The sequence below is a fragment of the Aptenodytes patagonicus genome, chromosome 18, assembly GCF_965638725.1.
Source record: "Aptenodytes patagonicus chromosome 18, bAptPat1.pri.cur, whole genome shotgun sequence".
Taxonomy (NCBI): domain Eukaryota; kingdom Metazoa; phylum Chordata; class Aves; order Sphenisciformes; family Spheniscidae; genus Aptenodytes; species Aptenodytes patagonicus.
The window spans coordinates 5738603-5754206 of record NC_134966.1 but is presented as its reverse complement, the minus strand read 5'-3'; the positions used below and the strand labels follow the sequence as shown (position 1 = coordinate 5754206).

Below are 15604 nucleotides of genomic sequence, written 5' to 3'. Positions count from 1 at the left end.
CGGGTTATTTCCAAGCAGACAACCAAGTCATCACTTTAGTTTCTGCCCATCTTATAAATGAAGCAGTTAAGTGAAGGATAATAACCCACAAGTTATGCCCAAAAATACAAAACTCAACAGTTAGAGACAATACATTTCTCATTGTGGCTGTAAAAGCATTTTAAAAGAAAATTGAGTCACATAAAATGTTAGCTTCGGAATATAAGTTTAATTCACTTTTTATTTATATTTAAATGTTATTTATGGTCAGAAAATTACTTTAAAGATAATTCTGTTTTCTCAGATATGATTCATTAGTTCATTCACAAGCTGGAGAACTCTCTTTTCAACGCCAACAAATTAAAGAGATCCACAGTGGTTGTGTCGCTTACCATCAACATCTGACGAGCCTCATTAAAGCTTTTGAGGAACTGCTTCAGGCCAGTGATGTAGATTATTATGTTGCTGAAGGCTTCCGTGAACAACTGAATCAAAGTGTGCTATTGTTTGAGAGGCTAGAAAGGAAATTCCTGTATGGTAAGTAGCAGTATTTTGTGCTTATTGTCTGAGATACATTAATGTTCTCGAAATTTGAAGGGTTTTTTTTTTTTCTTTTTAGTGAAAAGGAAGCCTTACTCCCTCTTGGTTGCTTTTAAATGATTTATAGGGAGGACTGTCTTGGAAGATAAAATTTTAGTGCTCCAACAAGACTGGATTTTACTTTTGTAGTTGTCCTCTGTATTGACACCTTCCATTTTGAGTTGCTTATCTTAGCACATGCATATTTTAACTGTTCAAAATATAGTGGTTATAGTTAAGTAAAAGTTTAGTTACAAGTAGGCTTCAGGATTTTCTGTTTCAGGAAATGGCCCAGCTGACTTTGTTGAGCCGAAGCACTGGATATCTCCATTGAGGGGTTCTTATGGGCATGGTTCACGGTTTTTAACACAATCTGTATTTAACTAAAAAGAAAAAATTACAGGTTTCTGAAGTTTTTCCCCTAAAGTGCAGTCGCTTGCAAGAAGGGTAAATGCAGTGCAGAGATCTGGGCTGTGCTTTTAGAGTGAAAGAAGAAATTATCATATAGTAGTCCATCTAGGCAATTTTCTACGGCCAGTGCCTTTAAAGAAACTGCAAAGAATCCTGCACTGGACAGTTGGAAGATAATACCGTGCTGGTTTGCACATTATTGATATTCCTGTAGAAATAACACAAGTTAAATTGTATGCAGGTGTAAAATCATCCATCTGTCACTGGATGCACCAAGAAAAAGAGGCATAGACTTTATGGAGCAACCCACCCAAATGGTGCACATAGAAAATTAAAATAAGGGGGCAGAAAGGGAAAATCTATTCAGTTAGAAGGCAGAGGAAAAGAATTCCTTTCAGAATTTTGAGTAGCTCATGAATTTAAGAGCTTGTGGTATTGCAAATCAGTGTGTATTTGAGGGTTTCTGTAAGGCATAATAGTAGAACAAGAGCCTCCTGAGCAGGGGTCCTAGGAGAAGTCAGTCAGAGAAGTGTTGTCCTGGTGGTAGAGAAAGGTAAGTGCTGAATGGAGCATATACCCAGGAAAGGACATTGTAATGTGTACCAGTAAGCAAAGCCCTTTTAATTATCAGTGAGAACGGGCATATTGTCTGAAACGTGGGAGCTTACATATCCGAAAACGCTCTTGTCCTTTGACTGTTTATCCCAGTTCCCCCACCTATTGTTTGGCAAAAGATTAAGTTGGAAAGGCAAAGCCTTAAGCGTCTAAGAAGTGGGACCATATCAGGAGATCTATTATTCCTGACATTTCTAATTATTTTCCTAAGAGACCTGCATCTTGTTGCCAAATAGTCTAGCTGGTTAAGAAAAGCACGTTATCTTTCATAATAGAGCTAAAATGCAACCATGTTTTGTAAAATGAGCATCAAAGTTGACATTTGTCACCTGAAGGAAGAGTATATCGTGCATATTGCCTTCAGTCCGTAGTTTGAAGAAAGTTAGCGGCAAAGTGATGGAAAAGGGATGCTAACATGAGTGAAATTCAGCAAGAAAGACCTTTTCCTATCCTCACAAGTGTTGCTTTTTCTGACCCAAACAACTAGCAATACTTCCACAGATGCCAGCTGCAAAATTGTCATTTTCAGCGAGACACTTGAGGTGGCCTGAAATAGGGACCCTGACCCCTACGTCTTCCTGAAATGGGCTCTAGAAGATCACTTTGTTCAGAAACATTCAGGGCCCAGCCATACAATGATCTGTATCCTGCCTTTCATTAAAGATAGTGGCAGCATGTTGCAGTTTCGATGGCTCATATAAAGGAGTTGTATATGAGAAAAAGGTATTATGGCTAGTGTGTCATAGCGGTGTAATAAAAGATTGAGTGTATTCAATGATTTCAGTGGCTACAGAGATTCCTTGCATTACAAATGAGAAGACTGTGTGGTGAAGAAACATTAAATGGCTTTAAAAAAATCCCCAAACCAACAGATGGTATCCTATATACTATGAAAAGTCACTGACAACCGAGACAATTCAATATATCTAACACAATGGTGTTGCATTGAATCACACATTAAAATAAAATGATGTTTGTAGGGTTATAAAGAACATCCAGTGTACTAAGAATTGACTGTAAAGAAGCAGCATAAACAACCGTCTGTCTCTGTATTTCCATCCTGACCTTCAGTTCATTCCCCTGAAATTTCAGCTGTGCAACTCTTGCCTGCCACTTTTGCTTAATTGCACAAAAAATTTAAAATATGGGGAGCCAAGGTGACACCACGAAACTCTTATTTCCTTATTCAAATTAGTGTCTGAGTCCAGGTCTCTTGCACTGAATTGTGCTTGTGCTCACACGCTGTACCACTGAGAATATTGCAGGCAAAATCCTATGTATGCCCCTTTGTTAAGGGTAACTGGTTAGCCTGACTCTGCGTGGACAAAATCCAAGTGAGACGGAACTGGTTTTATATAATTTTTGTTGAAGAATTAGTAGCATGTACCCCTAATCCTTTTGCCATATAGCAGAATATTTTACATCTGTATGCTAACTAAAACACCAAGGCTGTAAAATCTGGCACCTGTGGTAGCTAGTAATTTTTTTTGAACTCCAGGGAAAGCTATTGCTTTGTTGCTGGGCTGTAAATAGTTTTGCTCATGTACAGCATTTGACATTAATACACAGTTTGTTGAGTATCTGCTGACTTCTCTAAATTCTCATTAATTTACCATTCCCTATTTAAATAGTTTAAGATGGAGGGGAAAAAAGTATACTTCTCAATAGCTGTTTTTAATCAGATATTTCTGCTTTGCAGGAGACTCAATAGGTACAGAAGTTACTATACTTTATGAATTAGCTCAAAGGTAAGAGTTCAACTGAATGTTTATCCAACATGCGATTGTTTGATAAGTTGATAAGGATGCTCCACGTTTCGTAGCACAATTTCCACTGTTTTGCTTTTTGGGAGGGCTTTGCTTATGTTGCCTGTTTCATTAATATCCGTTTTGTTAATAAAATATCCATAGAAAACAAACTAAGGCTTTTTCCCCCACTTCTCAGCAAACAGCTGAGATACTGAGAGGAAGCATCATGCTACCAGGATTGTTCCTTTCATGAACAAACAAAACGTGCCATAATACACTGTTGTGTATGTTCAGATATTGTCCTAATTGCAGGTGCTAGGAGGGATAGTCAGCTCACTTTCTGTTTCTGTGACCTTGGGGGCTGGCTCAGGATCACTGAAGTACAGTGCTGTTGAACTTCATTCTCAAAACACCCTTATGCTGAAGGTGAAGAGAGCAGGTGTTGTTATGCTGCATATGTTGGTTTTATGCCAGCCTGGGATTCTTCTGTGCTACAGAAATCCTCAGCTGCCTGTTTAAGGCAGCTTGAAGTCCCCTTAACGTGAAGGTGACTACCTAGCGCTGGAACGTGAACACTAGGCTGGAGGTCCATTGATTATTCCTGCTGACTTCAGGGAGGTCTGAATTTCAGTCTTGATGCATACCTCTGATGGTGTAGTGTTTTGTCATGTTCTGTCGCATAAATTCACTTGGTTTACCTGTAAATTTGACACCATGCTCTCTGTCATGCTTCCAAAGTAATAAAGTAATTTTTATATTTTAAAACATTTTGTTTGGCACCAAAGGGATAATGAGAAGAACACCGCAATGTACCAGCAACTGAAGGATGAATCACCTGTACCATCTGCTCTTCATAGCTTGTCTGACTTTGATTTGTCAGAAAAGTCATCTCTTGGATCACCTGAGCACAGGCATGATCTAGAAGGACAGCATGGCACACTGGCACTTCTGCCAAACAAGTTTCCCCCAGGTACTTTTTTTCCCACTGAAGATTCGCTAGATACTGGGAAAATGTGATAAATAAGACACAAGGGAACTAATTAAGAAATAATGAAGACTGTTTGTCTGCTTCAGCTTTCCAGTATCTTGCATAATCATTGCAATTTCAGTAATAAGGCGTACAGAGATGACAACGATTTGAACTACCTCCTGTTTGAAACAAAATTAACTATGATATTTTGTGTCTTTGTTGTTTTAGACTATCATCTTTCACAGTACTCCAGACGGTCTTTAAATAGACAAGTAATAAAGGGGAAAATAGACAATTGTCAAGAGATTATTACATTGAAAAAGAGAGATTTTTCTAATTTTATAAAAGCTAGTGTTGTGTTTCCTTGAGAATTGTAAGTGCTGCATAATTAATAAGTGGTGTCATGGTTGACCTGGATAGTTTCACTAAGCACAAGTGATGCTTGCAGTAGTTTGTTGTAGGCAGCGATGAAAATTTAATAGCTGAGATAGCACGTACTGTTCAGGAGAAAAATATCGCAGAGTAAACCAGGAGTGTATGACATGGATAAACTGACAAATAAGATAGTGACAGTTAGAACAGATAAGTTCCTGAGTAAAGCTGAAACTTACAGCCAATGGAAGAAAAATTGTAGAATGGCAAAGCAAGAAGGAAAAGGTATGGTAATGAAACTTGATAGAAAAGATTTATTTATTATGGTATGCATTGTGTAAGTCAAAGTAAAATTTATATCTGAGTTGCACTGGTAAGCTTCCTATTGTTATAAGGAAAAATGTATACTATTGGTGCATCGAGCCTGAATGTGAAGCTGCATTGCAAAACTTTGGATTCATTTCCCAGTACGGAGAACGTTTTAACTAGATAAAATTGTTATCTACTGCAGTTTTGTAGGAGGAAGAAATTTAAAGAGCCTTAAAACCGGACCATTGTTTAAGTTAAAATGTAGAGTAGGAGTTTTCACTAAATGCACGGTTTGGGCACTGTATGGAAAAAGACTGTTGTGGAGTCACATATTTAATGTCTGCCATTTTGAACAGCTCTGTATCATTTTTTTAGTATTAACACACATTAGATTTGACAGGAGCTCATAGTGTAAAGGAATGCGATAATTTACTCTAAGAAGTGGTCTCTTGGTTTATTTAGAGTTATTAATGGAGCATCTGCAAGAAATTAGAATCCTGAGACAACGTTTAGAGTACTCCATAAAAACTAATGAGCGACTGAGGAAGCAGCTTGAGAGACAAATAACAGACAAGGAACTAGATCAAGGTAAGAATTTATTTCATGACAAATTAAATCCACCTTTCCTGCTTAAAGCCTGAGGGATCAAATGCTGCTGGAAATGTTTTGTGTGCTTTTTTGAACAAACCTCATGCCTTTACAGTTGGAAAATGTTGTGCCTTTCTCCGAGTACTGCTACATCTTGAGCTCCATCAGCAGACACAGCTTTTCCATGCTGCCTGTAGAGTGGCATAAATACAGATCTAATGTGCCTTTTCCTTGAGTCCATTGCTTGAAGTGTATCCAGTAACCAACGCACAAATCTTTTATGAGGTACAGGTACACCACACAGCCTCAAACCTACAGTTGCACATATTGCAAAGATAACAGGACTACCAGGTAGTTCTATGACATTTGATGATGCTGTAGTTGAATTTCATACAAAGAATTGAAAGACCCTTCTAGTTCTGTTATCAGCAAACTGCCTGCCTTTTTTTTTTTTTTGGTGCCTTTGGGATATCATTATTCTTGTAATAGTCTTGGATTTTAGGATGTCATCCTCTTTTAATTCCCTGCCATGTCCAGCCAGAGACAGTTGCAGGAGAGGAAGCCCATTTTGTCAACATAATTTCAGTGGGGCCTGGGACCAGTATGAATATAGGAGGAGGTGCTTTGCTCTAAATTACATTGCTGCTATTGATCCAAAGTAGGAATTTTGTGGAATTAGCTTTCCTACGCCTACTCCGTGTATACCTGGGGTGGTCAGTACAGCACCACTGCTAACAGGACTGTTGGAGATGCCTTCTCTGGAATTTTCTGACTGCTTTAAAGCCAGGTTGTGTTTACATACAGGGACAAAATGTCTGTAAGACAGAGCCTAGGCCATGGTGTTCAGCTTGTCAGTTGAATTGATTGGTGTGATAAATGTGTTCTACGCAAAATGACATTGTGAGTTTTTAATGAGAAATACCTGACAGAAACTGATGGAAATTTTAACATAGAATTGGTTTTCATTCCAAACTCTAATGTAAAGCAGTGGATGAAAAATACTAAAAATAGGTATACAAATTCAGAATCACTGCTCTCTGTTGCTAGTGTTCAGCATCTTTGAAAGCCAAGCTCTGTGGTGTGTTTAAGACTTTTCAACAAGAGGGTGGCCAAGCTTTCACTAAGGATGCTTTTGTAGCACCTTTTCAAGCACACCGTACTTTCCTACACTTTACTCTGTTCTTGCTCTCCTTCCCACATTTCCCCCCAGAGGACAATTGATTAATATGCAATATTACTCAGAGTGGAAGCAGGCAATAAATACATACATGCTTTCCTTTTACTCAGTTTCGCTAATATTAACATTAGTTTCATTATGTTTTACATCATCCACATGATCCGTTTCTGTTGCTGTTTAAATGGAGACTACCTGCAAATGGCAGTTTGCTTTCAGGAATAATTTACAGTGATGGAAAGGTGTATAAAAAGCATCCATTTCATTCATGAAGTATTTACGCTTCTGGAAAGGCATACTGTTCTCGTGAAATAACCACACTGAAACACTTCCAACTCTTTTACAGCTTCATAAAGATTCTGGCAAGGGCATCCATTAATGCAGTGAAAGTATATTTTCTTTATAAACTGTCTTATGCCTTCCATCTGTCTTCTTGTTGCCTTAGTGCATCTACCAATGCATGGAGGAGAAATTTGGAAAAGAAAGTTAAAAAGCAACTACCAGTTAAACGGCTCCTGTTTGTTACTATCTTCCTTCAGTGCTTCCTCTTTCTCTCCGTCTTGAAGATCTCTTTCATGTTACTAGATACTTGTATTCTCTCCTCTAGTGATGATGCTACTTTTTTTCCTAATAGATGGGCTTTTTTTGACTTTCAGTGTAAGAAGTAGTTCTGAAGTGAAGTTGAAGCGGATTTTAGCTTTGGGACATAATAATTCAAAACAATTTTTTACTTAATAGCCTTAGTTTGTTTTCCTTTAAAAAACAAAACCAAGTTGTAACATACTTAATTGTTGATGAGAGCCTGTTAAATTCATGTGATATTGAGTTGTTTGTTCAACCAAAGTTAATGTATAGAATTATTCTGGTCTGATAAATATTATATGGAAGTATATACACACATCTGCCCACTATTTTTGCCATGCTATTTTTAATATTTAGATTCTCTAAGTATTTAAATGCCTCTGGGCTTCTAGTATTCTATAAATGACTCAAGTGCTGGTAATGACTACATCATTACTATAGAGCTGAGGTTTGCAGTGCAAGTAGAACTAAAATAATTGCTTCAATCATTTCAAATGTTAGGCTTCAAAATAAAATCAAAGGTTTAATTTTGAGTTTCCTAGGTTTCAAATGTTAATAACGGCAGTTAACATTAAAAGAGGCTTTTTTTAACCTTTAAGTAACTAACGTATCTACTCAGACTTACCTTCAGCTTTAGTATGCCTTTATTTTGCTTTACCTGGGAATGAATATTTCCTTCCTCTTTGCTGTGATTTTCAATAGTGCCTGTCTTTCAGTCAGTGTTTCCTTTGAAACCTTCAAGGTACGCTTCCTTAGCACTCACTTTTTCAGCACAAAACATAATGAAAACTCAAGTGTATTGCAATTGTAGGCCCTGATGCTCCACTTTACTCTGGTTAGATGGACCTTTGCATTTGGAGAGCGTAATTGATGTCAGCAGGGCTCTGCACAGAAGTAGTAGTCTCAGTAGTGGGTCAAATTGCAGGATTGTGGCCTTATTTCCACTGGCTCTACATTATCCCTTATTATGTAAGATAACTAATAGTTATATTCTAAAGCCTTTCAGTAGAACTGTGATAGCATAACTTTTCAACTAGGATAAAGCTGGGTGATGGGCAATAAATTAAATTAGAATCAAGATGAGACCATCAAGCCTTACCACTTCAAGTTGAATTGCTTTGTTAAAATCTGAAAGGAAAAAGCCTTTTGAGTTCACATAGCTACCTCAAGTCTTTAACATATAGATAGTAAAATGCCATTAGTGCCAGGCTTCTAGAGCCTTTGAGTCTTTCAGTAACGACAAGAGGTGCATATCATGGCACACTACATCCCAGTTAGGTAGTGGGTAAAAGCTTCAATTGGGATTACAATAAAATGAGATTACTCAGAGGAAGTGCAGCACATCAAATTGAATTGAACTGCCAGAGCTGAAAGGCATCCTCTTCATACACTCAGCTAATTTTTTTGCCAGCTGGTTATTTCTCTATTAACCAAAGAGTTGACACTCATGTAGTTATCTCAAGCTTTAAAGTGTAGGAGATGCTGGGATAACCAATCAACTGAAAAATACTTTCAATAGTAATGTTAATTCTGGTGGGTCCTGAAGTGTTTTACTGACTATGAGCAGGTTATATAGGGCAATAACAATTACTTGACTTGCATTTCAGAGGCAGCCGCCTTGAGAGCGGAATGTGGCACTTTTCAGACTGTACTGTCACATTACACATTGCTGTAGGATGAGTAGCATAAATAGAGTACATTATGAGGATTACCTAGGCTGGAATTTGACTGACTGGATACACGATTTAACACTTCTATTCACATGACTAGCGCAATAAGATCCTCAGAGTAGGATTCATCAGCCTTAAGGTTTCTAGAAGTCGGACATCTAAATCTGTGCCGGTTACCCAGAGCTTCTTGTGGAGGCACTGAAGGGAAGTTATGTCTCGTCGGGGGACAGGGCATCTCATCCACAGAGAGGTGTGTAGAGGATACATCGGATGAGTCGCTCTCTGGAGGTGCCTGTTTCTCCCCGTGACTATTGATGGAAGCTATAGGTTGATGAACACTTGCTCTGATATCTAAATGTTAAATACACAAATTTAAGAGGGATGAGTCTTCATCCCTGTGATTGTAAATGGGTTCTCAGTTTGTAAGCAGAGGCAAAGACAGCGACTCCAGCCTTATGCTCTAGACTGGCGTGGTAACAAATGTATTACCAGACTATTTACATTACTTCCTGCATTACCCACTGTGGATTAGTTTGTAGAATCTAGTGGTCCTCTGCAATGGTGTCATTAAATACAACAGAGTATGAACAGAAGACGACTGAAATATATGGTAAACCTTTGTACAGTTTGCATTATTTTCAAAGAATAGCAATGTCACAAAATACTCCTGCGTTTTGCCCTGTTGGAATTTTAGCTGATAGGTAAAGACTGCCAGGGATAATTTTGCAATTTTGGTAATGGTTGCCCGGCAATGAGAGGTACTTGTGATGCAGGGCTTTGGATTACTTGGCATTAGCCTGAACTGCTTTTCAGTCTGTAAGGATAACCTTCAAAATATATAGGGGAGAAATATCTTTCATAACATATTTTTCAGCAATTTTTTAAATTGTTCTTGTCTGGAAAGTTTAATCTCTAATGACCTAGAGATGACTCATAAATCATCTTTTATGTATATATTTATAGGTTCAGCAAACATTTTTATCCATGGCTCAGAGCAGCATAATTCCCTGACTTCTGAAATACATTTCCTGAGGAAGCAAAATCAAGTTTTGAATGCAATGCTAGCAAAAGGATCCAGAGGTAAAAATGTAAAACTGTGCTTTACAGGAGTAGACTGCAACTCATTTCAGATCAGAAAACAATAAAATATTAACAGTCCATTCATTAAACTGACAACCATTCTTTCCACCCCTGAAATTCCATGCTCAACCATAAGCATTAAAACTGGGGCTAACAACGATAAAGGAGTAACAGTAATGTTCCGTCTTTCTGTTTATTTGTAGCATTCCTTCTTCTTTCCCCCCAAGAAAACCAACAATTCGCTAACGAGGTTCTTAAAAGCAGCTTAAGCTACAATTAGGTTATAAGTCTCCATATTTTCAGACTGTTTGTGTAAAAGCATTGGTGCTTCTTCCAGAGTCATGTATTCTCTCATCTGTTTTAGTGCCTCTTGGTGTGCTTATCAGTTTGTTCAAGTTCTACTTTTTAAATTAATATATCCATGCTTTTGTTTGTTTCCACGTTTGACAATACGATCTGATAGTATCAGGGTTTCTTTTTTATAAGAACCATGATGACTAGAGCATTGTCGCCCTTGTGTTTTAAAATAATGTCAGTATCTCTGGAGTTTATGATCTTTTCCTTTTATTCCTGGATGCACTAGAGAAAGAAAAGCCTCTTAGATATCTCCTGCATGTTTTGGTCTCGGGTGCTTTCTGTCTAGTCTTAGCTTACGTTTTCAGTAGTGGAAGGCTGGTGATACACATTTTCAACAGCACGTGGGGTTTACCATTTTCATACGCGTTCAACAGGACTACTGAAGATGAAGGAGTGATTTTCTGATTGTTGGGAGATGGAACGATTCCTCCCTGCTGTGTCTTTGCCAAGGTTGCTGCCTCCTTTTCCAACGCTAAACATAGGGTCACAAAGAAATTGGGGTCCCCATAAGCCTCTCTGCAGCTGTCTCAGAATGCTCAGTTGCCCCTATCAGCAATTCTTTGTCACAGAACCAGTTTGGGGAAATAGCTTCTGCCAAGGAAAGAAGGACCGATATGATACGTTCGGCAGATGAATAGGGCTGGGAAGGAGAGGACAAAGGGATTTCTGTGAGACAAAGAGGACCGTGGATGCAACATGCCTTAGAACAATCCTACTGAGTTCTTTTCTTCCTAAAGAGAAGTCAAATCCATTATTTTGTGAGGATTGGCAAAATTCATGTGCCTGCTTTGGGACCCTGCTGACACCAGTTGTTGAATACTATCCTGACCAAATTCCAAGAGGTGTTGTGGGCATTTGGCGTATAAGGCTGTACACAGGTTTTTATTGAGCCTTTGTGGGTCCTGGGGGTTAAATGTTGCATGTTACAGAAAATGCATCTAGCAAAAGCCGTTAGAAAATTGAAATACTGAAAACCTAAAACTCACAAGAGCAGCTGTTATTTTCTGACAGTCTCTGAAAAAGCTGGTTTTGTTAAAAAGCATAGCTTTAGTGGGTTGTGGGCATTGCAAATAACTTGTATTTCTTCTTGTTTCAGATAAACAAAAGGAAAATGAAAAGTTAAGAGAATCTCTTTCTAAAAAGAATGCAATCATTGAACATCTTCATGAAGATTATGAATGTGTCAAGAAAGAAAATGAAAGGTTGCAGAAACAAATTGGCCAAAAGGAGGATGAAACCAGATATCTGACATGTCAGATTTACAGCAGTCGTAATGAATTAAACAGGTATTGATTCTGTCCACATTTAGACATTCATTTAGAGAAGAAAATTATCAATGTGACAAGCATGTGTTTAGCCATAGCCATTAACATTAATGAGGTGCATAGATATATTCAAAAGGCAAGGGAAGAATTATGGAGGGAAAGGGGAATGGATTTTAGGTTTTGAAACAAAAGACAAGAATTTAACACTTAACTTTGCTGTTTATTGGGACTTAACAGGTTGCAAACAGAAATTAATGTAAAGCAACGTCAGCTCTCTGAGAATGAGAACTTACTGCAGTCACTCCGAACTGAGATCAAGGTTTATGAAAAGTTGGAAGAAGCAAGAAGGAAGAGGACAGGTATAAATGCTCAATTGTTTCTGTACCCTTAGCCCTTGCAACCCTTCCCTCTCTGAATATGATCTTGTCAAAGGACAGTAGGGCTAGGTCACTATTTCTTTGTTTCTACTTGTGTCTGCTATGCAAAGTAGAACTGACAACTTGATGATAAAATGCTGCTTTTTACTTAGGAGTGTAACTGCGAGGTTGAGATGTATGATACGTTTTGACTAGGCACACCCACGTTTCCTTTACCTTTTTAGCTAAGCTAAAACAAATATTGAAGATTCAGTGGCTCAGGCTGGATAAACTTCATGGGGATCTTAGATATTTATTTGTCATCTAAATACATGCTGCTGCATCCTCACAGGTAGTGCTTACTCAGGTAGCTCGTGCTTTCTCTTGTCTGAATATGAGGGTAATGTCTTCTCCCTGGGGCTGGGAGTAGCGCTGGCACTGTTTTCTGGATGAGACGTTTAATAATTTCCTGTCCACTTTTCTGTCACTAAAGGTGAGGGGTAGGAATGAGGCTTGCATGAGTTCTTCCTACCCCTTGTAAAGAAGCTATACCACCACATAGCTGTTGGTATGGTTAGGTAAAGAAGTAGAATGCTGTTCATTGCTGCATACTCGTTACAGGACCCAGCAAATTTCCCATTGGAAGTTCTTGTAAAAGTTGACTTTTTTCTTCCTGCTACTTTGAGTAATATGCCCTGCCATCACTGTATTTCATGCCTAGCTGCAGCAGAAGACCCCTGTTGGCATAAGGCTTTAAGCCAAAGTTGGCTCGGGGATGGAAGTAAGTCTCCTTGCAGAACTGGTAATGTAATTAGAGAGTAGCAACACCCTCCTCATGCAGTTGAGCCCCTTCCCACTGTCTGGAGAGCAGTTTGATTTCAGCATGAAAGAATACATGGAATTGTTTGTGTACTGACCTCCTTCTATGAAAAGACGAACACAGCCCTTGCTTTTTTCAGGTTCAGATTTGTTCCTCTGGTTGCCAGGTGATGACTATTTTCTTTTTTCTTCTGCGTGTAAAATTGAACTCCCAATTCTACTCCAGCCCTCCTCTGCACTCTGAGATTACCCACTCCTTTTACTTTCCCCAGACTGTGCATTAATGCATTTCAAATTTTGTAAATCCTCTTCATTCTCTTTTTATTACATTTTTTTGCTTTTGGCATGAGACTTATTAGCTTTTATGGACAAAGTGAAAAATAATTTTCAGTTCTTTAAATCTTTCGAGGGTAGAAGCAATTAAGACATGGTTTTTTGTCAAACCATTATCTTAATGCTGTTTGTAGTTAATTCTTAATATTGAGGATAAAGCTGGCTATAATTTACTTGCTCAGCATTCTGATAATGGCTAATATTATTTTAATTGTTAAAGATGTTGTGTTTCTTTTGAAATTGTCTCAGATTCCAGATGTGATGCATCAGAAGAATTCCGAAAAGATCAGAATAATCCACTTGACTTACATGAACTATTGACTGAAATACAGAGTTTGCGAGTGCAGCTTGAAAGAAGCATAGAGACAAACAAGTCTTTGCATGAAAAATTAGAGGAACAGCTTTCAAAAGAAAAGAGAGAGGAAGTGGGATCAGTGTCAGCTGTGAATATCAACCATCTTTTCAAACAAGAATCTCAGCATTATGCAGGAATGAATGGTACTGTGCCATACATGCTTTTGTTATACTGTAGAACCTGTGCCTTGTTCTTTAAAGATGCTCTTAAAGCCTTATACAACATCAACTGTGCGTTTGGGACCTGCCCGTCGGCCTTTCAAATCCCTTTCCTGTTAGAGCTATTAGTGCATGGGGAGGTGAAATGCACACTGCGCTGTCTTATAGCCTCCAACTGTCACTTCCTTTTCATTCAAGAAAAGCATTTGCAGACAGTCTCTGGGATGGAAGGATGCCTACATTAAATTGCCGTAAATTTTGCTTACCTGGGGGTTCTATTTTTAATGCGGAGCTCTATAGTGTTTGCTAAGGGTGAGTATGTATTACTCAAGAATGATCAATAAGTGCACTACATGGTCTTTGTATAAATTGTCCCCTTTTTGCCCTTGAGGAGTATTTTACCTTTATTTCAATCACTGTTAAGTGATACCGTTTTAGCAAATCAGGGAAAATGTAGTGTTTACACTCAGGGTTAAATTATTGTCCCAGTAGAGATGTACGTGGTCTACAGAGGGCACAAGAATGTTCTTCCTTGCTGCTAAAGTACTCTGCATAGTGGCAGCTTTCCATATGTCCAGCATAAAGCCACCTCTCCTACTGCCTGTACAGATATACATCATGTTATGGGAAGCAATAATAACGGGGCTTTTTGGGTCCATACACTTCACCTGAACATGCCTACCTAAATCTTATGCACCACACAGAGCAACAGCACCAGTCAGAGGATTAGTGTGAGAGCTCATGAGACACAACAGGGTTTTTTACCACCTTACTTCTTTTGTGGAGTCCATCGTGTCCAATCAGAATCATACTTCAGATGAAATACGTAATGAGCATAACTCTACGCTACTCTGTGCAAGTAAGAAAGATGCAGACTGTAGCAGATAACATTTATGGGTTGCTACCGTTCTTTATGCACTTTATACTTGAACGCTAGATTAGTCACGTGCTCCATATGGGGATGGTTCCTTAGGGCCAGTCGTGATCAAGTAGGTGTGGAACAGCTATTGTGGGGAAAACTGTACCACCAGTATCCCCAAATTGCATTTGTTCCTGGTTAGTTTCTAGATAGAATGCTAGATGTTACTTTTGACCTGCACCAGGTAGAGTAGATAGGAGCTGGAGAAGCTCATTATTTCTTTAAGAAAATGGTGAATAGAGTTACAATAGCTTGGTTTGATATGGACCAGAAGGACTCCTTGGAATGTCAACAGCTGAATTTGTTAGCTTTCTAGAGGTACTGTGATTAGTCTTTAGTAAAAGTCATAGGTACTTTAGGTAAGTCATAGGTACTTAGGGAATTTGGAAGGTCTGAAGAGGGAGAATATAGATATGATCTTAAGTATGGTATAGCTATGGAGAGTGTCATGCTTTTAGTGGAGTTAATGGGAAGCTTACATTTGTTGATTAAAATATCTTCATCAGTATGTATTTTAGATTTTCTGACTATGACTTGATTTTGGGAGATATCTAGAACTTTGGATAGATGCTAAAAAGATTAACGTAGATAAATACTGGAAGATATATGGTGTGGTACTAGAAAATTAGCTGGTTTTCCCTGCTTCCTGAGTCCAAGTGCAGCATCAGCAAAAAAAAAAGGAACAGAAGTAGAGCTAGGAAGTTTTTTTTAATGCATGTTAACTTCTACTGATACACTCTTCCTTGTCCCGTTTTTATGTATAGGAAATCTTTGCAAATGCCCTGCTACCAGCAGAAACATTTGTGAGCTGGAGAAACATGGCCATTGCATTTCACTAGTGAAAACAGGTACATCTAAAAGTATCTTAAACTTGCTTGTTATCAGTATCCCAGACTTGCTGTTTAAGAGAAGTCTAGTGTCAATTAATTCTACATGTACAGATAAAAAAATTAAACTATTTTTCT

The 15604-nt window shown here is 38.3% G+C and overlaps 1 protein-coding gene across 1 annotated transcript in view; it reads left to right on the top strand.

Annotated features, from left to right (window-relative positions):
* The window catches only part of CDK5RAP2 (CDK5 regulatory subunit associated protein 2), an 83765-nt gene that overhangs the window by 58294 nt on the left and 9867 nt on the right, over positions 1–15604 (top strand). The window contains 9 exon segments of the mRNA XM_076355639.1: positions 284–516; positions 3284–3332; positions 4118–4302; positions 5446–5571; positions 9961–10077; positions 11531–11720; positions 11937–12058; positions 13457–13705; positions 15404–15487. Coding sequence (XP_076211754.1) covers positions 284–516; positions 3284–3332; positions 4118–4302; positions 5446–5571; positions 9961–10077; positions 11531–11720; positions 11937–12058; positions 13457–13705; positions 15404–15487 — 1355 coding nt within the window.